Raw genomic sequence first — 26,775 nt, forward strand, 5'->3', positions numbered from 1 at the left:
GTATTACACAAATCGACCGTACTTTGAGAATCACGTGTCTCCATCTGTTGGTGAAATTGCACTTTAGTTTTCTCCGAGATGCATGTTTCTTTGGAGAAGTGTCCAATAAATAAATAAACGCAAATCTAAATGACTGCAGTCAGGTTCCTTTTCACTCCTGTGAGTGTACATTTCATTATTTTCCACACCAAGAAGATGACATTTAAATTAAAAAAAAAAAAAAAATACACTGGCATCATTTTTTTCTGTCTCAGGCTCCATTCCTATACTACTAGAACTGTCTAGGATGTGATTAATGTCAAAAGCTGCAAAAATAAACAAAAACTAGGAAAAATATTTTTGACAGCAATGAAAAAATATTAACAATACATACTTAATGCCCTTTTGCCTTCGCCATTACCATCATCTGACCTATTTATTATATCCATCATTTATTTATTTTCTTCAAAGATCCAATTTAATTAAAAAATAGAAACACTTATTTGAAGTAGAAAAGCAATACTGTTTACAGGTTTTCACAGCTTACAAAATCAAACAAGGTCAGCGGGTGACTTCTTATCCCATAATAACAATAAGGTAAGAGCAGAAAGAATTTAAATACATGATTTCATGAATGTCAATAAAAAGTGAGTGCACAGCAACTTCCTTTTTAGTCTTTTACAGCATAATTTGTAGTCATCATCATTCAGCAAGTTGCCTCAGAGCTTTATGGGGCTTGGACCCAACAACAGCAGAGACAATCATGAAAAGCAGGGCGAACATTTGCAGCTGTGGGGCCCAATGTGGACCATTCTGATGGGACCGCCTGAATTTGAGATTATTTCAGATAATTTATCAGGAATATGTACCATTCTGTATTACGTGGCAGCTGGGAGCATAGTGATTAGAGCTGCTGCCATTGGACCCAAAGGTTGTAGGTTTAAATCCCACCTGCAGCCACACTACCCTTGAACAAGGTACTTACCCTAAATTACCCAGCTGTATAAATGGGTAAATAATTATAAGATGCTTTGGAGAAAAGTGTCAGATGAAAGCAATAATGCACATTATGTTAAAAATAAAATATCTATATTTATGATCTTGCATTTTGACATAAAACGTGTCAAAACTATACTTAAAAATATCTGTCTTCCTTTCTGTTCTACGCACTTTTTTGAAAAGTTTGTTAAAGTTGAGTCTTTTTGCTTCATCGCGATTTGCGGATAACACTGCAGCGCTGTCTATCCTGGAGCGCGTTTGATCTTAGATGGGATTTGTGACTCATTTTAATTGGGATAAGCGTCTGAAAAAGCCTTTCTCCAGACACGACTGTGGCCGCTATTGGCAAAAATACGCGTGCGCGTGTGACTCTCGCATTCAGAGGCAGGAATTCCGGGTCGTTCGCAGGCTTTCCAAAGTACAAAGAAGGAAGAATTGCCTTCGCTGCTTCCATTTCCCGGACCGGCGCTGCGTGCGGTGTGCTGCGGGAACGCGGCCTACTGGGTCAAATAGATTCAACCGGCCTAAGGCCGGCCCTGCGCACAAGTGCATTGTGGGTACGGGGGGGGGGGGGGGGTGACTCAAACGGAGTCTCGACTGTGCTGAGATGGTACTTCGTGAGAAATGACATAAATAGGCACTTTCGGAACGTGGGACAGACAGTACAGCAGCTTTGGGCGGAGACGAGGACCTCGCAGACCTCCCTTTTCCTCCGTGGATTAGCCATCCGTGAGCCGGTATTCGCCAGTTACATTTCTCCGTTCACTGTCGGAACAAAGATCTCCTGCTCAGATGTCCCGGGAACATCAGCAAGGCCACGAAGGACGTGTGGTGCAGCTCAGAGGATGGTACAGAGGATACTTCCGTTACTATGGCAGCCGCTCTCCACCCTGGCACTGATCCTGGCAGTTATGGCAACGGTGCGTTGGGCGGGGGGTCCGGAGGGTCCCGCGCTGAGTTGGCCCTCAAACTGGGGACGTGGTGGCGGATTCTCCAACGCCCAGGGTGGGTCAGTCTGGCCGACACTAAGAACGAAAGATGAAAAGACCCTGGTTATGGCCTACGAATGTATGAGTAGAACTGCTCCCAGGTATCTACAAGACTTGATCAACCGCTACACCCCCACCAGACTGCTTCGCTCTTCCACATCTGCCTGCTTGGTGGTCCCACACATTAAAAGTCCAAAATCAAAAGCACGGAGGTTCTCGGTTCCGGCTCCATTGTGGTGGAACAACCTCTCCCTGTCACTCAGAACTGCTGAATCTCTGTCCACATTTAAAAAGGATCTTAAAACTCACCTCTTCTAGACTCACTTCTCCCAATGTGTAAATGTTCATGCTTTATAACTTTAAGATCATGTCTGGATAAAACTTTACACTGCTACTCCTGTAATGTAACGTAAATGTTAGTCTGCATCTCAAAAAAAAAAAATTAGTAGTAAGGTGATCAGGAAGGAGGGGGTGCGGTGGCGCAGTGGGTTGGACTGCAGTCCTCCTCTCCGGTGGGTCTGGGGTTTGAGTCCCGCTTGGGGTGCCTTGCGGCGGACTGGCGTCCCGTCCTGGGTGTGTCCCCTTCCCCCTCCGGCCTTACGCCCTGTGTTGCCGGGTAGGCTCCGGTTCCCCGTGACCCCGTAAGGGACAAGCGGTTCTGAAGATGTGTGTGTGTGTGTGTGTGTGATCAGGAATCATCGATACTCTGAGTTTTACGCAGCTACTCGTGTGATGAACACATTGTGTCTCTTCTTGCTAATGTAATGAACACACTGTATTTCCTATGAGATGTTCGTCGCTTTGGAAAAAAAGCATCTGATAAATGAATACATGTAAATGTAAAAGACTGAGAATTATTACACAGTAATAACGTCATATTTGCCAAGACGATAAAGCCAGGACATCACACATGGAACGTACAGGAAATAGAAGGTGGCCTTACCTTCTTCTGTCGGAGAAGACCAGGGTGTTGTTGAGCAGCAGACAGCCGCTGTTGTCGGGGGCCTGATGGAGGAGGGGCTTGGCGCCGCCGGTGCGCCCCTGGTACACCACGTTCTCCTGCACGAGTCCCTTGACACACTCCAGCACCAGGATGCCGCAGCCCTGAACGGGCTGCATACGGTTCCTCAGGATCTTCGGCAGGAAGGAGAGAAAACTTCGACGTCTCAAAAGTGAGAGTTTCGGGAACCTCCTCGATTCCGTCACCGTCGTTACCCGTGACCGCCGGCGCCCCGCCCTGCCCCGCCCTCACCTTCACGTCCGCCGGCTCCATCGCACGGATGCCGCAGCCGCGGTTCCCCACCACGTCGTTCTCCACGATTTGCGCGTCGCCGCGGCAGCTCACGCCGTGGCCGCCGTTGTCGTAGATGCCGTTCCCGCGGAGCTCCGCGCGACATCCGGCCTCCACCAGGACCCCGGTGTGGGCGTTGTTGCAGATGCAGTTGGCAACCAGCCGGCAGAGCTGCGTGTTCTGGAGCAGCGCCACGCCGGCACCCCCGTTGCCATGTACCACGTTACCCACCACGTTCAGGGCTTCGCTGCTCTTGATATAAAGCCCTATCACTGTTGGGGGGTTGGGGGGAGTAACACAGTCAGTTACACAATTACACTTGAAGGAGCAGCAGGTGGTGTCGTGGTTAAAGAGGCTGCCTTCCAGTCACAGAACCCAGATTTGGATCCCGCCTCCCGCTGCGGTGCCCTTGATCAAGGGTAAAAATTACCCAGCTGCATCAATGAGTAAATCACAGCAAGGCACTGAATATGAGTGTCTTTGGAGAGAAGCGTCGGCTGAATACATAAAGTAAAAGTAGAATAATCAATTATATCTCGGCTAAATGGTTTCATTCCAATTTCAATATCTTACAGGTTGCGTGTGTCTATAACTGTTACGCTGACATCTGCTCTCACCTCCGTTGTAGCTGATGGAGTTGGCCTCCAGCAAGGCCACGCCCACCGGGCGCCGAGACGAGAATCGCTCGTCGTCGCTGTCCAGGTCGCTCTCCCACGCCAGCAGCTCTCCCTCCTCGTTAAAATTCTCATTGGCACCTCCCCCTCCCGCCCCTCCAGCCACTCCCCCGATCCCGCCCGCCCCCTGGCCGGCGAAGTAGCCGTCTCCGGCGGCGGCGCCCTCGCTGTCCTTTTGGCAGAAGACGGCCACGCCGTAGATGCCGTTATGCGTGATGCGGTTCTCGGAAAGCTGCGGGAGGCTGGAGGACATGATCCACACGCCGCAGCCCCTGTTGCCTGGATGGGGGGGGGGGGGAGGCAGAAAAAGTGTGTTGTCAGTTCCATCTCACAAAAAGCACCATGTCCCCTGAACATGCATCATAGGTTTATAACTCAGACTCCCTACCGCTGCACTGAGACAAATAAAACAACAAAAAATACAGCATTTTTACACCGGTAGTGCATATATCACCCATAGCGTATGGACACTGCTGCCTTTGAGTAATCACACCCTTCCTACGCAGATGACCATGACCAGTGAAAAGATGTTCAAAGCTCAGGACCAGGGAAAACGGATGGCAGAGCGGTGGATGGGGGGGGGCACACACGCTTACAGTAGATGTAGTTTCCCTCGATGAGGCCCCGCCCCCTCTCCCCCACCACCACTCCGTCACAGTAGCCGTGGCAAATGAAGTTGTTGCGAAGAATGGGGTCGCCGCCCTTCCTGATGTCGGCTCCACCCCACTGGTTCTCCCGGATCACGTTCCCTGCGAGAGAGGAAACGGGTTCATAAACGTCACTTAATACGCTGATAAAAAAAAAAAAACAGCATTAATCATGAGTGATCATTAATATGCAGTTATTCTACTGCGTTACTTTTTATTACTGATGAGATGCAATTTCTTCCACGATCAGATCGACCGTCTGTCTATTTATCAATAACATCAATAATAACCACACGATGAGCCTGTTCTTCCCGGCACACCGGATAGGAGCTGCGGCTCGGTCACCTCAGGCGCCCTTATCGCTGTTTTTTATTGATTTTGCACAGACTCTCACACAGCGCGAAGGACGGAACACAACACACACGACAGAGTATCGGCCTATTCAGGAACAAGCAACACACACAAACACACACGCGGGAAGCGATGCATACCCACGATCAGGCCCTTGCCGTTCTCATTAACCGCGATGCCTGCTGCCTGGCCCTGGAAGATGTGATTACCACTGGAAAGCGCACACACACACAGACACACACACGCACACACACACACACAGAGAGAGAGAGATGCATCATTAACCCCAAATGGGCCACTAACACATTAACCCTTCAGCACAGTGCACCTTTGTACATGATATTTTCACCAGTGAGACGCAGACCGGCTTTGTCCACCGTCACACACGCTGCAGCTCACCGTCGATGCGGAACAACATTTCGCTCCCGCACGCACCTCACCGCCGGGTTCCCGTTGTACAGGATGTAGATTCCCGCCTCTTTGTTTCCGTAGATCTGGTTGCTGCGGATACAACCTTTCCCATTTCCCAGGACGACGATGCCGGAACGCAGACCGCTGTGTATCCTATTACACTGCGGGAGCAGAAAGAGGACGATGGACAGACGGATGGGCAGCTGAGCAAATGAGGAGGAACAAAGGCACGGCGTTCTTTACACGTGATTTAGTTCATGATTTGTTCAAAAGAGAGAGGGAAGCATAACCATGTGATGGCTGCACATGGCCAGTGGCTGTCGGTCATCACCTCCTAATCAACAATGCAGCTGGCTGGACAATATGAATACAGTAGCGATACCTCGAGCATTTATAATGGATAAAAAGTAAACATGGTCATGGTCAAGGAAACATTTTTCCCCTGATGGGTTCCACATATCTACAAGACCCGATCATCCGCTACACCCCAACCAGAGCGCTACGCTCTTCCACATCTGCCCGCTTGACGGTCCCGCACACGAAAGGTGCAAAAGCAAAGGCACGAAGGTTCTCGGTTTTGGCTCCTTGTGGTGGAACAACCTCCCCCTCCCACTCAGAACTGCTGAATCTCTGCCCACATTTAAACAGGGTCTTAAACCTCACCTCTTCCACGCTCATTTCGCCCATCATCTCTTAAGTTCTTAAGTAATGTGTAAATGTTCATGCGCTATAACTTTGAGATCATGCGTGTTGAGCGACGGATAAACTTTCACGCAGCTACTCATGTAATGTAATATAAATGTTTATTTTAAATGAAAAAAGGGTGCGGGAGTTACAGGGTGCTCCCGGGTGCTCCCTATAACCCAATAAGATGGGCTGGGTTGCCGGCTAATGTGTACTCTGTCTCATATTATCTTCATATTATAAATGTTTATATAAAGTTTATAGTAAATGTTTACTATATAATTATATATATATTATATATACACACACACACCATATACGATATACAGTATATACATCTATTTAAACTAAATTAATATTTAAATATGGAAGGGGGGAGTGATGGCGCAGCAGGCTGACCAGGTCCCGCGGGTCTGGGGTGCCCTGCAGCAGACTGGCGTCCCGTCCTGGGTGTGTCCCCTCCCCCCTCAGCCTTGCACCCTATGTTGCCAGGTTGGGCTCCGGTTTGCCGGGACTCCACTTGGGATAAGTGGTTTCAGCCAGTGTGTGTATATATTTAAGAACACACACACACACACACACACATTTTCTGAACCGCTTGTCTCATTCGGGGTCGCGGGGAGCCAGAGCCTAACCTGGCAACTCAGGGCGTAAGGCTGGAGGGGGACGGGACACACCCAGGACGGGACGCCAGTCTGCTGCAGGGACACCAAGCAGGACTCGAACCCCAGACCCGCCAGACAGCGGGACCTGGCCAGCCCACTGCGCCACCACACCCCATATTTAAGAACAGTAAATGTTTATATATATTTAAAGAAATATATATGTTATTAGAAATGTGATCAGAAATCGTCAATTATTTGGATAAACCTTTAAAGAGCTACTCGTGTGATGAACGTTGGTTGATGTGGTGGAAAGAAACAAACTAACCGCACTTAAGAATCACACGTCTGCATCTAAATGCCTCTTCCTGCTAATGAACACATTGTATTTTCTACGAGATGTACGTCGCTTTGGAGAAAAGCACCTGATAAATGAATTTACAGGTGGTCCCCAATTTACGACGGTTCGACTTACGATTTTTTCGACTCTACGATGGTGAGCTGGAGACAGACATTCAGCAGAAGCTGTACTATGAATTTTGATTTTTTCCCAGGCAACCGATATGCGGTGCGATACTCTCTCGCGATGCTGGGTAGCGACAGCGATCCGCATCTCCCAGTCTGTCACGCAGAGGTGTGTATTAAATATATTTTCGACTTATGATGGTATTCGGAGAACGTGACCCCATCGTAGATGGAGGACCACCTGTACGTAAATGTAATACTGCGGCTAAAATGAACACCAGCATCCACAGGTGGATCATGGTACCGCACTGGTTGTATGCTCGATGGATCCATTACCAGGACGATGGGGTTGGCTCCCTTGCGGATGTCCAGCCCGGCCTCGGCATTGGAATGAATGTTGTTCTCGGCGATGAGGCCCTGGGCGGAGAGGCGCAGGAACACGCCGGACGCTCTACACCCACACACCTCATTGCGCAGCATGACGATCTGGGGGAGGGGAGGGGTGAGAGAGATCAACCACGAGCGACACAGGACGTGCTTTTCAGGAACGTCCTCAACTCCACACTATATGCGGCGGGCATCCCGAATACGCATTACCGTAACATACGCTGACGCACAAAAACAATATCGGCAATAAATATTATTGTGCTGGAGAAAAGCAAAGCCCATTAAGAGCGGCTTCGCATCAGTTATGTGCGCAGTTTCCGTAAACTGAACCATGATGAAGTAAAAAAAGGACATTTTTCCTGCCACACATCAATCTTGAATGGAAAACAAAGTGGTTCTGCAAACGGCTATAAACCCATCAACATCCACAGCATCGTAATGAGCTCATCACTGATATTAAATAAATGACCCGATCGCTATCCATGCGGCACTATGTGCTTTCCCAGTCTTTCATATTGTTGTACTTTGTTTTACCATCATCAGCGCTAATCCCTCTCGGTCACTTAAGGGGGTAATTGACTGTTGCTGTGCAGATCTACAGTCATCACTTCACTGATGACTATTTGCTCATCAAAAAGGCCCGAAACAACGTGGTCACATGGCACTGTCTAGGCAGCTGCGTGTCGCCGGCAGATGGGCGATGCTGCCAACAATCAGTGTGTGCGAATTTCGAATCAACCGCCGCACCAACAACGAAACCTGAACCGCTGAACAGAGTAAATAAAGTCTAATATTCCTCCTGGGAAGGTAAAACAAAGTTTTTGTGGAAACTCGCTCTCACTCTTCCAAGGGTTCAACAGTTGTGTGCTGGAGACAGATGAGATGTATTTAGACTCTTCCTGGATACTGATTTTCTTTTACCCGATGCTTTTTGTAATTGGGCTGTGGGTGTGGATGTGGGTTCGAATCTCTTTCAGTCTATGCGGAGGGTGCATTTTCTCCCAGTGTTCCAGTGGCTTCCTTCCAGAGTCCAAATGCGTGTCTTAGGTGAACTGGTCAATCTAAACTGCCCTAGTGTGTATTATGTGCGTGCATGTGTGTGTGTGTGTGTGTGTGTGTGTGTGTGTGTGTGTGTGTGTGTGTGTGTGTGTATGTGTGTGTGTGAATAAACGAGTGTGACTGGCATTGCGCTGTGTAAGACCAGTGTACCCTACCTTGTCACCTGTGTTTCTGGGATAGACTGTGGACCACTGTGGCCATGTACTGGACCAGTGGTTACTGATGGATGGGTGGGTGGATGGATGGATGGATGGATGGATGGATGGATGGATGGATGGATTTCTGTCTCTGAGAATGTTTCTTATCAATTTGCAGCGTGAAACACAAGCAAGAGCAGATGTGTAAATAAGGCTAAAGAAAACACACAGGAGAAGACGGGCACCTTTGCGTTCTGGATGCACCGCACAGCGTAGGTTAAGCCGCGGAACACGTTTCCTTCCAGCCGGGCCTGACCGCTGTTACACACCAACACGCCGCCTTTACCATCGCGGAACAGGCAGCCACGCACCAGACAGCCCTGGACCGAGTCGGCCAGAGCCTGGGCCTCCCGGTCGCGCTGCAGCTCCTGCTGGAGGGTGCACAGTTCGGGAGGCGTGGCCGGAGGGCTGGCGGGGGCGGAGCACGGCGTCTGCTCCAGCATGTGGGAGAGGCCGTGAGGGGTGTGGGGCAGCTTGCGCACAGCTCGGCAGCGGGGAGCCCCTTCCGCATCCTGGTCGTCCGCCTCGCCTTCCTCCTCCCCTTCGCTCAGCTCGCTCTCGCTGTGGCTGTCTTCAATGACGGTGCCCTCCGTGAAGGGCTCCTCCCTCCGCCCGCTCGCCCAGCGCCCCGGATCCCAACCTCCTCCCTTCCGGCAAAGTTCCTCCTGGGCCCCGGGGTAGCTCTCCCGACCCTCCCGTTCCTCGGCGGGGTATTTCGATGCTGCTGCCGCCGCAGCCCCCGCGCTAGCAGCCACGAACGTGGAGGACTTTGCCAGCGCGACGAGATGCTTGCAGGCCCAGTTGCGGTCAGAGATGGGAGGGCCCTCCACGGTGACGGAAGCACTATCGCTGCCCGAGAAGTCGCAGCTCTCCAGCAGGCTGAGCGCCACTCCCTGGAAGTGAGCGCCGCTTGCTTGTCCGAAGGAGCAGAACCTGGCTTGGCACGTCCCGGGGCCTCGAACCTGCAGCTGGCCACCTTCCAGGTTGCAGTTATCCAGCTGCACGTGACCCGATGAAGTCTGAAATGAAACAAGACAGCAAGCAGAGTAAGGTAACTGCTCTTTTTTACTCTTGGCTTTTGATATTTCGGGAGTTGAACACTAGCGGCACTGGACACGGACAGAGACGTATGCGAACCTTGTAGACCACGGGGGAAAACCACGCCGGCATTAAGACCAGGTTGCAGAGGCGCGCTGTGGGACACTGCTGCTCAATGCTAACCAGGAGCGCCACTTCTCCCAGCTTCCCTCTACCCACCACCTCCACCGGCACCTTGAGCACCACCTCCGTCTGCTCCTCGTACACCCCCGGGTGCAGGACCACCCGATCGTAGGGGCCCGCAACCGTCAAAGCTCCCCGCAGCGTCTCCAGTTCGCCTCCCGCACCCACGTGCCACACGCGCCGGTCCTTCCTACGGCGGAACAGATAGAGGCAGGCGGCGGAGTCCAGCTCGGGCCCATTCTGGCTCCAGGTGCGACTGGCCAGGGCGTGCTGCCTCAAGGCCTCCCTCCAGGAGGCCGGCTCCACGTGCGGCCGGTTGGGCCAGTTTGGGTGCCGGCACTCGGGGCACCGCAGGCACAGCTGGCGCCAGCGGGTCTTGTCCAAGCTGAGGATGAGCTCGCGCCACGCCCGGCATACCAGGCTGCAGCGGCCCAGGTCCGGCAGGGGCAGGTAGGCCAGGATGACCCGCCACAGCTCCACAGGCAGCCCAGCCATCTCCATGAGGACAGTCCTGAGCGGATGAGGAGGAGAAGGAGGAGAGGAGGAGGAGGGAGGAGTTACACAACATTTTCTTACTACTATAAATAGGAATAAAACACAGGCGAAGGGAAGAATGAATTCTGTGGCTCTCCTGCAATAGTTTTTTTTTTTTTATTTAAATTAAACCCATTGAAATCTACTTTAAAAAACTTTGAATGATTATATACAGACATACGCACACACATATTTCGCAAAACCTTCCAGTGCACTGTATATTTCTGCGTATTTCTGTGGACTGCTGTTCAGCACCTCGGTCTACCCAAGGCCCTCTATGTAACAAAACTAAAAAAAATCCAGACAAGGCATTTTTATTTCATGTAAATCTTTGCGTAAATTATAAAAGCGGAGATTAAAAATCAAATTAAAAAACATTAAGACAGTTAAATCGCAGTACTGTAAACGAACATGGGTTAATTGAAGGGCAACCAGACCTTTTTTTACACAGGTATACACACATTACAAAACAAAAACACGTGTGATTCAACCTATTTGCCTTTATGTTATCATTATTATTATTCCTTACTCTTATCTGATTTTTGAGGACTTAATCTAAGCACTTTGCCCAGGACTTGCAAAGGTCATGTGTTCCAATCAGTGCAATAATAATAATAATAATAATAATAATAATAATAATAATAATAATAATGATACAAACTCGACTACATGTACAAAACAAACCTAGCTTTCCTTGTGAACAAGTCAACTGTGACTGCGTTCCAAAGAGGATGTATACACTAATACAGAATTATGACTAGGTATGCATCTCAATATTGCTACTATACTTTTTAAAAAAAGCAAGCAAAATGAAAATAAATGATGTGAAGTACGTTTCTTTTTATGAATGAGATTATTATTAACGGTGGATATTTCCAATGCGGTGACATGAAACACAGTGACTGATGATGTGAACAACATGCGATACAAATGTGGCAACAACAGCTGAGTCAGTTCGCTTTGATTTAATGTTTTGGGGGAAAACGGAAGACGCGGACGCAGTTTTGAAAAGAAAGAAAGAAAAAGACTGAATGAAACTTATAAAGTGCGGCGGGGATGCGGCAGAGACCATCGATCTCGGACACGATCATCGCTGCACTCGCGGAAACGCGCGCAGGAGGGGGCCGGGAGCGCGACCGTGTGAGCGCAGCTGAAGCGCATCGATCCTCACACGTACTGGAGCGGAGAGCAGCGGCGAACAGGAGCGCCTTACCGCGGCGTTCGCTCCACCATGGCCGCCTCGGCTCGCGCTGGACACGCACCGCACGCACACCGCGCGCGCACACACGCACACACGGCTTCACGGTGAGGATCGCCGGCCGGGTGGCGCCGCGCTCCCGCTTCCTTCCCGCGATCTTCGGCCGTCCTTCGAGGCGCGGGTGCGAAACGGCGCCGGAGAGACGCAGGGAAGCGCGTCGCGAGCGCACGTGCGCTCCGTTGAACGCTCCCGGCTCCCTGGAGCGACGTGCCGACGACGATGATGATGATGATTTAACGGGTCGGGAGACGTGGGTCCTCCTGACGACCCCTCAGCTCTTCCACTCTCCATATGTCGCTCCCATCTGCTTTTGTTTTCCTCTTGAGAAGGGATGGAAAGGCTCGCAGAGCCACATTAAATACCCCCCCCCCCAACCACCATCACCACCACCCGAGGGGCTCGTTTCCTCTCCGCCCGGGTGCAAGACGCAGTCCCCCCCCCCTTCCGCGCTGCTGCCACCACCAGGCCGAGGTTCCCGCGGATCACATGACATCCGATCAGATCACAGGCGAGAGATGAAAGACCGTAAATCAATCGGATGATCGGCGACCGATGGCGGACGGGCGGCGCGAGCCCCTTAGATCGATACAGCGAGCGCGCGCGCGCTCGGCGGCTCCGGCCATCGGGCTACAGACACCCCGTCCGCGTACAGCACACGGGGGGGAGGAGTTTACTGCTTATTTATTTATTTATTTACTTATACATCGCAATCCTTCGTTCGAACCCTCGGGCCGCGTTCCGCACAGGGCGGCGCGCGAGCGCAGCGCACGGAAACGTAACACGCCGCGCTGTGGCTGTGCGCGAGCTTGTAACGTCTCGTGCCTTTGACTGGGCTTTAAACTGCAGCGTTTCCACGTGGGGATCATACACGATCAGCCACAACATTAAAACCACCTGCCTAATATGTGCAGGTCCTCCTCGTGCCACCAGAACAGCTTTGACTGCTGTTGAGGAATGGACTCCAGGAGACCTCTGAAGGTGTCCTATGGCATCTGGCACTAAGACATTATCAGCAGATCCTTTACAGTAAGTCCTGTAAGTTGCGAGGTGGGGCCTCCATGGATCGGACTTGTTTTTCCAGCACATCCCGCAGATGCTCGATCGGACTGAGATCTGGGGGAATCCGGAGGCCGAGTCAACGCCCCAAACTCTTTGTCATGTTCCTCAAACCATTCCTGAACAATTTTTGCAGTGCAGCAGGGCGCATTATCCTGCTGAAAGAGGCCACTGCCATCAGGGAAGATCGCTTCCATGAAGAGATGTATGTGGTTTGCAACAATCTTTAGGTAGGTGGTACGTGTCAAAGTAACACGCTGGCACAACGAGTAGCACTGCTGTCTCATAGCACCTGGGTGGTGTGAGAGGATGGGGGTTCAATCCCTGCTCAGTCTGTGTGGAGTTTGCATGTTCTCCCCATGTCTGTGTGGGTTCCCTCTGAGTGCTCTGGTTTCCTCCCACATTCCAAAGACATGCTGTTCAGGTCCCCCATAGTGTGTGAGTGACAGAGAGAGTGTGTGTGTTCCACTGATGTATGGAAGAGTGACCCAGTGTAAGTAGTGTATCTAGCAGTATAAGTCACCATGGTGAATAGGGTATGTGGGCTGATAACACTACATAGAGTTCATTGAAAGTCTCTTTGGGAAAAAACTGACTGCTAAATAAATAAATGCAAATGTAACATCCACATGAATTCCAGAACATTCCTGAGAGCACCACTGTGCCTCTGCCAGCTTGCCTTCTTCCCATAGTGCATCCTGCTGCCATCTCTTCCCCAGGTAAACAATGCACCCTGCTGTCCACATAATCTAAAAGAAAATATTCATCAGACCAGGCCATCTTCTTCCATTGTCCATGGTCCAGTTCTGAGGTGCACATGCCCATTGTAGGTGCTTTTGGTGGTGGACAGGGGTCAGCATGGGCACTCTGGTCTGTGGCTACACGGCCCCATGCACAGCAAGCTGCAATGCACTGTGTGTTCCGACACCTTCGCCTCTCAGGGCCAGCATGAAGGTTTTTAGCAATTTGTGCTACAGTTGCTCTCCTGTGGGATCGGACCAGACGGCAAGGCTTTGCTCCCCACATGCATCAATGAGCCTTGGGCGCCCAGGACCCTGTCACCGGTTCACCGGTTGTCCTTCCTTGGACCACTTTTGGTAGGTACTAACCACTGCATACCAGGAATGCCCCACAAGACCTGGCGTTTTGGAGATGCTCTGACCCAGTCGTCTAGCCATCGCAGTTTGGCCCTCGTCAGAATCACTCAGATCCTTACGCTTTCCCCTTTTTCCTGCTTCAAACACATGAAGTTCAAGAGCTGACTGTCCCCTTGCTGCCTAAGACATCCCACCCCTTGACAGGTGCCATTGTACCAAGATAATCAATGTTATTCACATCAGTTGTCAGTGGTTTTAATGTTTTGGTTGATTGTTGTATTTCTTAATGTTAATGACGAAGCCCGATAAAAGCCGTAGCAGCGTTAGATGTAGCAAAAAAAAAAAAAAAAAAAACATTAAGATCTGAAAGAACAATCTTTCTTGCATTTGTGCAATATTGCAATAGTTAGTCTTCATGGTCCTGGTTGTGTCCCTTTCCCCTCCAGCCTTGCGCCCTGTGTTGTTGGGTTAGGCTCCGGTTCACCGCGACCCTGCTTGGGACAAGTGGCTTCAGCCAGTCTACGAGTGTGTGTGCGTGTGGTTGTCCATGACTTTGAACACAGTAACCTGCTAGGTGATCAATATATATATTACTATAATGGTATGAAAATTTTGTTCGACACCAGTTTTTACAGAATTGCCTCTTTTTTCTTTTTTTAAAAGGTTCTTCAGTTTTAAGGTGCTTAAGTCTCCCTAAGAAAAAAAGTTCAATACACACAGTAGCTGAATAGCTATCTAACTAAATTTTAAGTAACATTTTAAAGCAGGTATTCCTACAATAGTCACAGATCGACAAACTTTAGCTGTGGCAAAAATTCTTGTTAGAAATTCTAAAGGACATCTGAAGGCCGGAACAGTTACTGCATTCATTTGAAAGTATGCAGGGTACCAAAAATTAACATTCAAAAAAAGACATTGTTTGAGCATTAACAGAACATTAAATAAAAATAGCATCACTATTTGTAGTCTTTGTGTCACTACAGAATATCAGTATGACTACATTCATAATATTCATGACTGGTAGCTCAGATTTTTTTTTTTTTATTTTTAAAGTGGTATCTATCAGTCCTCTTCTAATTATTAGAAACACCAAGCTATCTGTGATCAAAATTTTATTCAGATAATTCCAACAGTACGCAGGGTAACAAAACCTACTTTTAACACCTACTGGCAAAATGTACTGTTATTGTTGCTGTTATAATACACTTATGCACTTGCATAAAACTGTTTGGTATTAAAAATGCTACTGTCTGGTTTATAAAATACAGCCGAGTGAGACAAAACACAGGCACTTTTCAGTTTAAAAAAAAAAAACTGGAGAATGCAGACGATGCAGGTAAACAAAAAAAACATTCAACAATTAGCATTTATTTAAAGCTAAGTCAGAGCCATGTACACATAAGTTTCTCAGATGTTCTGGAGAGCAAGAACGGCATCCTCGGCTGCAGCACCGTTAGATGAAACGGTTCCATCTGTCAGCGTGTCCCCTGGTCTGCGGAAATCGTGCTGCCTCTGCCATGTTCTCTGAACTCCAGTCTGTAGATGGGGGCTTGCTAGGAGGAGGGGAGACTGTGCCCAGTCATATGCTGTCCAGCTTCTTTAGAACATATGGAGCTGAAGAAGAAGAAGAAAAGGTACATGCAATGTCCAACAGTCCTTCACTGGAGCAATGTACAGCTGTTATAGATCTCCTACAAATAATGCCATGAATGCTAGGAGACTGGCTGCTTCCATACCTAGCAAAAGCCAGTACTTCCATTGTTACTGCCACTTACTCATCAGATGCCTTTGTTGAAGAATGCTTGCAATGTTAAAATTACCAACATACGTGTACAGAGAGGAATGATTTCAATTCAGAGTGAATACTTGATCAAGAGGAGCACACATTACATTTACCCATTAGTACAGCTGGGTGATTTTACTGGAACAATTTAGAGTAAGTATCTTGCTCAAGGGTACTGCAGCTGGGATTAGAACCTGCACCCTTTGGGTCCAAAGGCAGCAGCACTAATCACTACCTACGCTACCAACTGTACTTATCGAGGGGGAGTATAGGAGAGGGAGTCAAACCACAAATGTCCAGATCACAGGGTAACAACCCTAAAACTGAGCAGGAAACTGCTGTATGTTTGTATATTTTATAGAAAAACATGGAGTATCAGTATGTTCTTTTCACTTCCAATCCACCTGTATCATTTATCACATAATAACCTTCTTGATTTTTTTAAAATAAAAAAATAGCAGTTTAATGGGAAATTCCACTAGAAACATTTAGTCACAAGCTTTGAGCTTTTTAAAAGGCAAACACAAACATTCGTGATCATGTTTTATTCATCACACATCGCACTCAAACCGTCCAATCAGACTATCTAGTTATGCATTTTATATTTAATTCTCCAGAAGAGATACATAGTACTGTTCACTGAACATCATGCTCTCCCACAGAGCGAAAAATAACACTTTCACACTTAAGATGTGAGAACAAAAGCACAAATCTTAGTCTTTCATCACGATCATGATCATGATCGACGTCGTCACGTCCGTCGCCGGTCAGGACACCTACTGATTCTAAGGAGAGCCACATAAATGAGGAAATTCCGCACAGAAGAAATAACATCCTCCCTCATCTTCCTCTTCATCTCCTCCGGATCCATTTTAGGTCCGAGTCCCTCAATCTTGAACATTGTGGCGTTAGTTAGACAGCTCCTTTCTCCGGGTACAAAAGCCTCCACGACACGGCGTGTTCGGAATGACAGCGGTTGCCCTTTTTCTCGACCCGGAAGTGTACTGAGAGCGGCCGGACGCTACGGGCCGCGGTGAGGCCCAAAACGTACGGGCGGTGGACGCGCGATTCTTAAACTTCTTGTTTAGTTTATATTTATTTATTAAACTGACGCATTTTCCAAAGGGCCTTACAGTGTGAAGTTCGTTGTAATAATAGTACACATTCATACAGCTGGGGATTTTTTCTTGAACAATTCAGGATAAGTTACTTCCTTATAATTACTACTACAGCAGGAGGTGAAATGCCAACCTGGATCTTTCGAGTAGAAGGTGGCAGCTGTAACCACTACGCCACCTGGTGGCCGAGATAGAAAGACGTAGCTTTTTCCATACTCGGGGTTCCTTTCCCACACAAAGCACTGATAGAGGCGAGCACGCTTTTTCACGATTTAAAATTACAGCCTATTCTCCCCGTCGGGGAATCGAACCCCGGTCTCCCGCGTGACAGGCGGGGATACTTACCACTATACTAACGAGGAGGTGCTTCTAAAGGTCAATTGCTCGGATGAAGAGAATAGCTGGGGACAATTAATATTCATAATTCTGGGTGTTACTGATTCAGGCTGTATGTTTGCCAGCGGTGCTGCGGCACAATCTTGAGTGGGCCTTGAACCTATAACCTATAAGAAGGTTATAAAATACCGTCTACCCTATAGACACAAATACACTGAACGCAAAACTCATTCGCTACAAAATCTCGGGAATGGTTAGGTATCGAGCTTTATCTCTTCCGCACTTTTGTCAACAGCTGAGCGGAATCACGGATCGGTTCAAAGCGCGCGGATCGCGTGCTCCACAGCTTCGCGGCGGTCACGTGCAGCCGAGCGCGCGCCGAGCCGCCGTCATCGTAGCCCGTGGCGAAAAGTTGAGTGCGGTCGCGTGGCCCAATGACGAAAAGCCACCAGCAGATGGCGACAGACGCCACTTCCAGCCTCACCCAGGGCTGAATTTCCAGCACTGATCTTTTTTGAAATTTTTTAAAATTTGGTCCTTTTCATCCCACTTGGTGAGAAACTGGTATTGAAACAAGTACAGAAGTGTTTTATAACAGTATAACATTTTGCTAGTATTTGTTACGCGTAAATATGAAAACAGTGATCATGGTGACTTCTTTGTCCATCCTAGACCGGAGCTGGGCGGGGGGGCACTTCAATTGAATTATACTGAACAATGACGAGTGTGTGCGGATGAGGACAGGGGAGGGGGGGGGGGGTCCGGTCCAGTCCGGGGCGGGGCGGGGCGGAGCGGTGTGGCGTGCGGGGGGGGCGCTCTTGTCCAGCTCACGAGGGATGCGGTCAGAGCCGCCAGCAGAGCGTCGCGTCCCGCTGACAGCGCGCACCCGTGCCTCCTCTCAGCCCTCCGCCCCACCGGCATGACCGCAGCGTCTCGCGCCCCGCCGCGCGCCAGGTGAGTGGGTTCCGTGGGTCGGTCTGGCGCCCGCGCGTCTTCCCATGATTTAACGCGGCGTTCTCGACGCGCGTTACAAGTTTGCGCCGGCTGGGCGAGAAGCGGGGTCTCGAGCGGGATATGCTGGGGGGGGGAGGGATCGGGGGCGTTCAGAGTAAACAAAAACAAATATAAAGAAACAAGACTCGAGAGCGGGAAGGTGCGGCTGCAGGAAGCGATGTTGAGCCCCGGCGGGAGGTGGGAAGAAGATCCCAGAGCGCGCAGGTCCCTCCTGTCACTGATGTATCTGGTAAAAGAGGGAACAAAAGGCTCCTTCGCTCTTTGTTTATTTACCGCTCCTCACCCCCCCCCTCCAACCACCACCACCACCACCCGTCACTCTCGTTCGAGACAGTAAATCCGCGCGTACGTAGCGATCAAAGCTGAGCTATAGGGATTAATACTAATAAATAATATTGATATTAATACTGATTTATTATATGAGCACTTATAGAAATTATTGTACTGATAAGTATCCATGTGAGAAGTGCTCCGGAATACATAGATGTGTGTGTGTGTGTAAACTCTTTGCGCTCCTCGCGATGATGTGTCACATCAAGGTGGAAGCGAATTGATAATGAAACTTGAAATGTTCACATGTGTGCAGAAGGAAGGGAGTCAGATAGTATTTATGTGCAGCTGTCGGTAATTGTGGTAATCGTGGTAATAATTCATCACGTTTTCCCGGAAAGTGACACTAACAAAGACACACAGCGATGTTATGATGACCAAGTTATTGCCCGCCCCCCTCCGCCACCCCCCCCCCACCCCTGCCGGATCACGTGACGCCCCCCTCCGCGCCCCACCCTCCACCCCAAGTTGACTCTATCATGCGCTTTGGCTCAACTTCACGTAGTTTCTCCTGCGCTTTTTCGCCGCGAGCTCCGCCTCTGCTTCACGCGCACAAATGCAGATGTGTCATTTTTGAGCCCGTTGTTAGTAATAATTTTCTGCGTTTTTAAGATTAGAGCCATTCAGTGCAAATGGACAGGTAACGCTGGAGTTTCAATAATCACTCTCTGAGATCCCCCCCCCCCCATCACACTACACAGTCACACTCACTATAATTCAGTAATACACACACACACACACACACACAGATATGGGATCCTACTGCGCTGTGGTGTCCTCTGTGTGTGCATTTTGCCACCTTGCTGCAGTTCTGGTACCGCAGAAGAGGGTGTGTGTGTGTGTGTGTGTGTGTGTGTGTGTGTGTGTGTGTGTTTAACCCTTAACAAGGATGCTCCTGCTCCAAGAGGTGAGCAGAACAGCAGAGCAGGTAGCAGGGCAGCTCCAGCGAAGACGTGCCGATCCCACCCTCCGCAGCGCTCCGGCACGTTCTGCAGGAGGTGAGATGATCAGAAGATCTGGCGCCTCTGGACTCCGGTTGGAGCCACAGGGACCCGAGAGCTCGGTTGCGTCACCGAATTATGGTTTACGGCGAAACTTCGGCCGTCGCTTTGCTACAGTGACACACCTGCGGTCACAGGCACCTCGGCTCAGTTTGCGTGTGTGCAGGAGGATGTTCTTGGCATCGCATTCCGCTCATCGCCACGGCGACTCCTGCCGAGACGCCGAAGGACAGCGGGAAATGTGACACAGCCTTAGTTCCATTACTTCTCCGCGCAGGATTTTCGTTTCTGTTTCAGGCTTCGGTAATTGTCTCGTTTGTTTTCAGGTGTGTGTGTGTCATGCGTGAGGCTCGCTGGTGCAGCGGGTAGCGCCGGTGCCTCACAGCTCCCGCGCTGTGGATTCGCACCTGAGTTTGAGCGCAGCTCAGTGCGTGCGGAGTTTGCGTGTTCGACGCGTGGGTTCCCTCTGGGTGCTCTGGTTTCCTCCCACAGTCCAAAGATGTGCTGCAGGTCAGTCGGGTAAGCCTAAATTACCTGGTGTTTGTGTGTGGGTGTTTGTGTGCGGGCCGGCATCCCGTTCAGGGTGCGCCCTGCCTGATGCCATATGCTTCCAGGATAGGCTCCAGACCACCGCGGCCCTGCATTGGACAAGCAGTTGCTGATGACGGATTAATTTATTGAATACCTGACCTGTTTTGCCTTTCTCTCTGAATCAGATATGAAAAATAAATATGTGCGTGACATAAACTGTCACGAGGAACAGGGAAGAGAACGTAAAGGGCAACACGGTGTTATTTGGACACGCGCGCAAGTGCTGCTCTTGTTTATGGCACCGATTTGTGTTGCGCTCTATGGACAGCATCTCTCTGTAAGGAAGCCCGGTTAAATTAAGGACTTCACACTATTATTAATTTATGTTGTTATTTTCAGAGTGTCTCATGTGCCAACGAGCGGATTTGACAGGGAGTCCAAAACGACCCCTGCCGGAGTCGGCCTTGTCGCCGTGACGCTAAACGTCCTTTTTTTTTTTGTGGAATCGGTGAAAAAGCCACTGGCTCATGGCCGTCTCCTTTTCAGCTATAACCCTAAAAGGGGCATCATTGGGGGAAGAAAAAAAACCTTTTAAATTTGTAGATCTGAGGAAAGTTGACAGCTTTTAATCTCCAAATGGTTGTTGCGTTGAATGCCGGCTGCAGCGAGATCATGGCGCTGACGGCTGTTTGTCGAAATGAAAGTGCGTCGTTTCAGTCCTCATTAAGGGAATGGACCGAAAGTCTGCACGTCCCCCACGCCGAATGATGTTTGCGCTGGAACACCGGGGGGTTTCCTGACAGCTCACTGATGAAGATGGAGCCAGGATGGCGGGATCAGGGGGATGGGGGATGGGGGGGCGGGGTGGTTGGACACAGCTCTTCCATTCATCGGGAGACCTATTTGGGACGAGGGATTTGGCGACGCTCCGGTGGGTAGAACAGTCTCAGTAGTGAACGGCGCTGTTTCTCTCGCTCGGTCTGAGGGTTACGAGACCGTGTCCGACTCTGACACGTTCCGAGGCAGACCCTTTAAGGTGCGTTCTGTTGTTTGCGTTTCTACTTTATATAATAATAATTACATAAGTAAAGCACAGAGGTTCTCGGTTCTGTGTCCGTTGTGCCGGAACGACCTCCCCCTCTCACTCAGGACTGCTGAATCCCTGTCCACAGTTAAAAAGGGTCTTAAAACTCACTCACTCTTCCAGACTCGCTTCACCCATCATCTCTTAAGTTCATACAAGGTGTGGATGTTCATGCTCTATAACTTTAAGATCATCCCCAGATAAACCTTTACACAGCTACTCCTGTATTGTAACGTAAATGTTTATATATATCAGAAAAAAAATGTTACGGAGGTGATCAGAATTTATTGATGTTCGGATATCACGTCTGCATCTGTGTCTCTTTCTGCTAATGTAATGAACACATTGTATTTTCTATAAGATGTTCATCGCTTTGGAGAAAAATGTCTGATAAATGAATACATGTACATGTAAGTAATAATAATTTCAAGGATAAAGCTTCTTACTGAAGTAATTCTGGGTCTGTGCCTTTATTGAAGGTACGAAAAAAGGGGTGTGTGCTGCTCAGATAAGCAACCTTTCAGTTACAAATCCACGTCCTGAATCGCGAGCCAAACTCTTTCGCACCTCTTGCCGTATAACGCTACTAAATAAAGAGAAATTAATTAATAATTACCGCCGTAATTTTTTTTTTGAAAAGTTGGAATGCTTCTGCTGCTTTTGTGTCATCTTAATTTGAGACGATACAGATGGAACTCATTTATTCTAATGTCATATCTTAGATGTTTTTCTACACTGACTGTGGTTGTAGGATAGGCTATAGACCACCGTGACCCTGCACTGAACAAGCAGTTATGGATGGACAGACGGAAGTGTGTTCTGTGTGCTTTGTTTCCAGGTATATGGGGTGGCACAGTGGCACAGCTGTCTCACCTGGGTGGTGCAAGAGGACATGGGTTCGATCCCCGCTCAGTCTGTTTGGAGTTTGCATGGGTTTCCTCTGGGTGCTCTGGTTTCCTCCCACAGTCCAAAGACATGCTGCTCAGGTTCACCCCTAGTCTGTGAGTAACAGAGAGAGAGAGTGTGTGTGTTCCACTGACGTATGGATGAGTGACACAGTGTAAGTAGTGTATCCGGGTGCTCTGGTTTCCTCCCACTCTTCAAAGACATGCTCTTCAGGTTCACCCATAGTGTGTGTGTGATGTATGGATGAGTGACCCATTATAAGTAGTGTATCTAGCAGTGTGAGTTACCACGGTGAATAAGGTGTGCGGGCTGATAATACTACATACAGTTCACTGGAAGTTGCTTTGGAGAAAACCACACACACACACACACACATTTTCAGAACCGCATGTCCCATACAGGGTCACGGGGAACCGGAGCCTACCCGGTAACACAGGGCGTAAGGCCGGAGGGGGAGGGGACACACCCAGGACGGGACGCCAGTCCATCACAAGGCACCCCAAGCGGGACTCGAACCACAGACCCACTGAAGAGCAGGACCCGGTCCAACCCACTGCGCCACCGCGCCCCCTTCTGGAGAAAACCATCTGCTAAATAAATAAATGTCATGTGTATTTACAGTCTACAGTTACACAGTGATGCAGCGGTGGTACCGGTAACAGAATTACCCCTAAGTTTGGGGAAGATCTACATTTACTCCCCAAAGACAGACCAGGGTCACATATCGTTGTAGTTTGTAAATAATGCAAATAGTATAATAAATTGGTTCTTAGAACTTAGCTGCAAAGTAATTGGACGTCAGGCTCATAAATATATCCCCACTTAACAAGCGATTGCTTGTTTATTGACCCCAGGCTGGCGGAGGCTGCAGTTAAATTACCTCTGTAGTTAAGTGAATACTGTGTATCGAACCTGCGCCGCCGGTATCGTTGTGCTTCACCCGACTGTTCGGTCGATCCCTGCTTAGCAGACTGTCGGAAATATTGTCGCTTTGCATCTGCCGACATCCACATGTAAAGTGGGAGCAAACTTTTGTTAAAATGCAAATGTAATTTAAATGTAAAATTGTCTTGGTGCCGTTGACTGTGTTGGTGTTGTTGCATCTTTTTAATGGGACTTGATGCTTAACTTTTACCAATTATTAATATTTATTAATTTTCCAGATGCTTCTCTCCAATGTGTCTAACAGTCTTTAGCTGCTTGCAATACTTTGAACATTTATATTTGTAATTTAGCTGATGCTTTTCTCCAAAGCAGCTAGCAGTGTTAAGGTGCCTACAGTTATTTACCCTTTTATACCACTGGTTGATTTTTTTTTTCACTAGAGCAATTTAGGGTAAGTACCTTGCTCAAGGGCTCTGCTGCCCCGATTCAAACCTGCAGGTCCAAAGTGAGCAGTTCTGATCACTATGGTACAGCAAGGTCATTTTTACTGGAGCAATTTATAGTTGGTACCTTACTCTAGGGTACCCTGAGTCCTTTCAACTTTGTTGTACTACGCTAATACTCATGTATTTTGTAAAATGAATGACCCCTCTTCAGCATACATTTACATTTATTCATTCAGCAGATGCTTTTCTCCAAAGCGACATCCAATGAACTATATGTAGTGTTATCAGCCCACACACCTTATTTACCGTGGTGACTTACACTGCTAAAGACACTGCTTACACTGGGTCAGTCATCCATACATCAGTGTAACACACACACACACACACACACACATACACACACTATGGGGGAACCTGAACAGCATGTCTTTGGACTGTGGGAGGAAACCAGAGCACCCGGAAGACTTACACTGCTAGATAAACTACTTACACTGGCTCACTCATCCATACATCAGTGGAACACACACACACACACACACACACACACACACACACACACACACACACACACACTATGAGGGAACCTGAACAGTATGTCTTTGGACTGTGGGAGGAAACCAGAGCACCCAGAAGAAACCCACACACGCACAGGGAGAACATGGAAACTCCACACAGACTGAGCGGGGATCAAACCCACATCCTCTTGCACCACCCAGCCGCGCTGCTCGCTGTGCCACCATGCCGCCCACGTCTACGTGCTCGAAATACTAGTTCATAGGGCGCGTTGGCAATTAAGCCAAAGCCATAAATAAAAGTGTAAATGCTGTATGGATTAATAGCGAGTCGGCTGCCCATTTATCAGTCTCGCTTTAATTGACGCGCCCTAATGTCCCCAGGGCGAGGCAGCCGGGTCATTTCCCTGGGTGAGACACAGATTTAACTGGATTGCAGCCGTTGTGTCCTCTTCAAGCACCAGAATAGGGACAGCAACTGTGCACTTTGATCCGAGTCAATCCCTTCGTGACGAGGGAGGAAGGGAGGGGGGGAGGGAGAGCGGCTGCAAGGGGGCAGCGGCCCCCGCGCTCGTGAGCTCCATTCAGAGCCGAGAGTCCCGCCGCGTAAATGGGTCACTCGTCTTGCCGGATGAAAGAGACTAAACGGAGGTACGAAAACCGCGGTGTTAAAGCCATGCCTTTCAGGACGTCTTAGTCCATCTGCTTTTATGGCCATGTTTCCCCTCTCAGTGAGCTGGCCTGGGTCGCTGCCCACTTCCCGGTGCGATCTCGTGCACGAAACGCCTTCGTCCACCGTTGGCTCTTTTCCAGAGCCGATTACGATTTATAAATCGTGCGACGGTGTTAATGCCGGCGTGTGCCAAGCGTAAAGTAGAGAGCTGGAGCTGAGCAGAGGAAGCGTCGCCACTGTTCTATGCACTCGGTCATATCTATAATCGGCCTTCTCAGTTCCACATGTGTGTCTGGGCTCGTGGTTGCGATGGTGGCTGGGAATTCGGTCGTCGTCCGGCGGTCGCTGCCCAGCCGGTCCCACGAGCCCCTCGCACGCCTCCCTCCGCCGTGGCCTGGTCCGGCTCCCCCCAAAGCAATAAAGCTGGATATTTTTTATTATAACTGGACGTCCCGTATCGATCATGTCGTCTCACCCCCCGCCGGTTTCCCATAACTCGGTCTGATTGAGCCTGGCATATTTGTTGTTGCTTGTTTGCTTTTTGGGTGTTTCGCCGCCCCGAGTGCCGTGGCGCAGCGCTGCTGTCGGGTCCAGCGTGATCACGAAGCCCGGTCGGCTCGTTAGAACCCCGAGGACGGACGCCCGATTCGCCTCTCCCCCCTTTGCCCTCGTCGCTTTCCTAGATGGTTTGTGTTCGTGCGCCGAGCCCTCGTTTGCTGTGATTGTCCCCGGCGTGCGCTTGCCGGGGACGCTCGGGGGCCGCGTGTCGGCAGGTGCGGTGGGAAGCTGCTGGAGCGCTCCCTGCATTAGGCCCATGCATTATTGATGGGCTTGCGGTCTGTGGGTCAGCGCTGCCTGCATTAGCTGCCCGGGGGGGCTACAGGGACACGGGGACGGGGCCTCGCGAATGGCTTCCAGTTTGCTTCGGAACGGGACACGCGTCGATTTCCTCGAGACCCCCCCCGTCCACGTAGGTATGCACCCCATAGGTACCCCAGGGCGCTGGCAGCTGGGTTCTTGCTCTCATTTCCGCAAATGACGTTTCATAAGTGCATCTGGAAAACACCGTGCGTTATCCACCTAGTCATTCCTCGGCTCATTTATTCTTTATTCCTGGTCTCTCGCATCCCGCTGCGCGTTTGCCCTTATCGTGCAATATGCCGCTGCCCTCGAAGGACACAGCCGCTACGGTGCAGAACGGATCTGATAAAGTTCGGCTGTATTCTGAATCTTTTCAAATCCCGTGACATCGCGTTGCAGGGTTACGGGGGTGCGGTGGCACAGTGGGTTTGACCAGGTCCTGCTCTCCAGGGAGTCTGGGGTTTGAGTCCTGCTTGGGGTGCCTTGCGATGGGCTGGTGTCCCCTCTCCCTCCAGCCTTACCCCCCTGTGCTGCCAGGTTAGGCTCTGGTTTGCCACAGCCCTGCTCAAGATAAGCAGTTTCAGACAGTGTGTGTTGCAGAGCCACAGTTTGTTCAAAGGTTTGCATTCAGATGATGTTTTTCTCCAAAGCAACTTATGTTGTTAAAGATAGGAATTTTTACCCCTTTATACACCTGGAGCAATATAGGGTAAGTATCTTGCTCAAAGGTACTACAGTCAGAGATGGGGATCAAACCTGTGACCTTTGGGTCCAGAAGCAGTAGCGCTAACCTCTGCACTACCACCTGCCCCGTTTTGCATTCGGTTCTGATGTAAAAGTAATGAGTTATTATGTTAGTGTAATAATATTCACGTTAACTAGAAAAAATGTCTTATTCTCACACACTTGAAATGATGTTAAAACATAGACTGGGGGGAAAAAAAAAAGGTCAACCGAGGGGAACAACGTTTGATGCAGAGATAATATTTTGAAACAAACCAAGCCTTATGTACATTTATTCACTTTGCAGACACTTTTCTCCAAAGCAACTTACAGTGGATATTATGGAGTGTTACTAGCCCACATACCTTATTCACTGTGGTGACTTACACTGCTAGATACACTACTTACAATGGATCACTCATCCATACATCAGTGGAACACACACACACACTTTGTCTGTCACTCACACACTATGGGGAACCTGAACAACATGTCTTTGGACTGTGGGAGGAAACCAGAGCACTGGAAGATATACACTCCTAGATACACTACTTACAGTGGGTCATTCATCCATACATCAGTGGAACACACACACACACACTCTCTCTGTCACTCACACACTGTGGAGGAACCTGAACAGCATGTCTTTGGAGTGTGGGAGGAAACCAGAG

At 49.4% G+C, this 26,775-nt stretch overlaps 3 protein-coding genes and 1 non-coding gene across 7 annotated transcripts in view; 1 reads left to right on the forward strand and 3 right to left on the reverse strand.

Annotated features, from left to right (window-relative positions):
* Positions 1-1,129: 1,129 nt before the first annotated feature.
* LOC108930768 (F-box only protein 10-like) lies at positions 1,130-12,395 on the reverse strand. Its single transcript, XM_029251673.1, has 11 exons — positions 11,704-12,395; positions 9,873-10,467; positions 8,921-9,754; positions 7,429-7,578; positions 5,366-5,502; positions 5,071-5,141; positions 4,529-4,681; positions 3,876-4,211; positions 3,220-3,530; positions 2,911-3,101; positions 1,130-2,003 (listed from the first exon to the last, which is right to left on the reverse strand). Exons 1-11 carry the CDS (start codon positions 11,721-11,723, stop codon positions 1,817-1,819), a joined length of 2,985 nt encoding a protein of 994 aa, XP_029107506.1. The 5' UTR covers positions 11,724-12,395; the 3' UTR covers positions 1,130-1,816.
* Positions 12,396-15,249: 2,854 nt separating this feature from the next.
* tomm5 (translocase of outer mitochondrial membrane 5 homolog (yeast)) lies at positions 15,250-16,672 on the reverse strand. Its single transcript, XM_018746221.1, has 2 exons — positions 16,465-16,672; positions 15,250-15,515 (listed from the first exon to the last, which is right to left on the reverse strand). The coding sequence occupies exons 1-2, from the start codon at positions 16,583-16,585 to the stop codon at positions 15,481-15,483; spliced, it is 156 nt and encodes a 51-aa protein (XP_018601737.1). The 5' UTR covers positions 16,586-16,672; the 3' UTR covers positions 15,250-15,480.
* A 420-nt stretch (positions 16,673-17,092) lies between these two features.
* Positions 17,093-17,164, reverse strand: trnad-guc (transfer RNA aspartic acid (anticodon GUC)). The gene has a single exon. It is a non-coding gene; the product is annotated as a tRNA-Asp (tRNA).
* Positions 17,165-17,982: 818 nt separating this feature from the next.
* LOC108930769 (FERM and PDZ domain-containing protein 1-like) overlaps positions 17,983-26,775 on the forward strand; it is a 32,982-nt gene continuing 24,189 nt past the window's right edge. For 2 of the 4 annotated variants that reach the window (XM_029252357.1, XM_029252360.1), the window contains exon 1: positions 17,983-18,092. The gene's annotated coding sequence lies outside the window, so the exon portion shown is untranslated. Of the gene's footprint in view, positions 18,093-18,287; positions 18,382-19,977; positions 20,003-26,775 lie in introns of those variants that run through there. The other 2 variants (XM_029252358.1, XM_029252359.1) reach the window with 2 other exon arrangements.

Source organism: Scleropages formosus, chromosome 5 (genome assembly GCF_900964775.1).
Source record: "Scleropages formosus chromosome 5, fSclFor1.1, whole genome shotgun sequence".
Classification (NCBI taxonomy): domain Eukaryota; kingdom Metazoa; phylum Chordata; class Actinopteri; order Osteoglossiformes; family Osteoglossidae; genus Scleropages; species Scleropages formosus.

What these genes read in the sequence shown, in the direction of transcription:
- LOC108930768 (XM_029251673.1), bottom strand. Translation starts at nt 11,723, where the DNA reads ATGGTGGAGCGAACGCCGCG. An exon ending in ATGGTGGAGCGAACGCCGCG is followed by an intron (nt 10,468 to 11,703) that starts GTAAGGCGCTCC and finishes TCATCCGCTCAG; the next exon opens with GACTGTCCTCATGGAGATGG. An exon ending in CGGCAAGGGCCTGATCGTGG is followed by an intron (nt 4,682 to 5,070) that starts GTATGCATCGCT and finishes CCTCTCTCGCAG; the next exon opens with GGAACGTGATCCGGGAGAAC.
- tomm5 (XM_018746221.1), bottom strand. Translation starts at nt 16,585, where the DNA reads ATGTTCAAGATTGAGGGACTCGGACCTAAAATGGATCCGGAGGAGATG. An exon ending in TGTGGCTCTCCTTAGAATCA is followed by an intron (nt 15,516 to 16,464) that starts GTAGGTGTCCTG and finishes CTTCTTCTTCAG; the next exon opens with CTCCATATGTTCTAAAGAAG.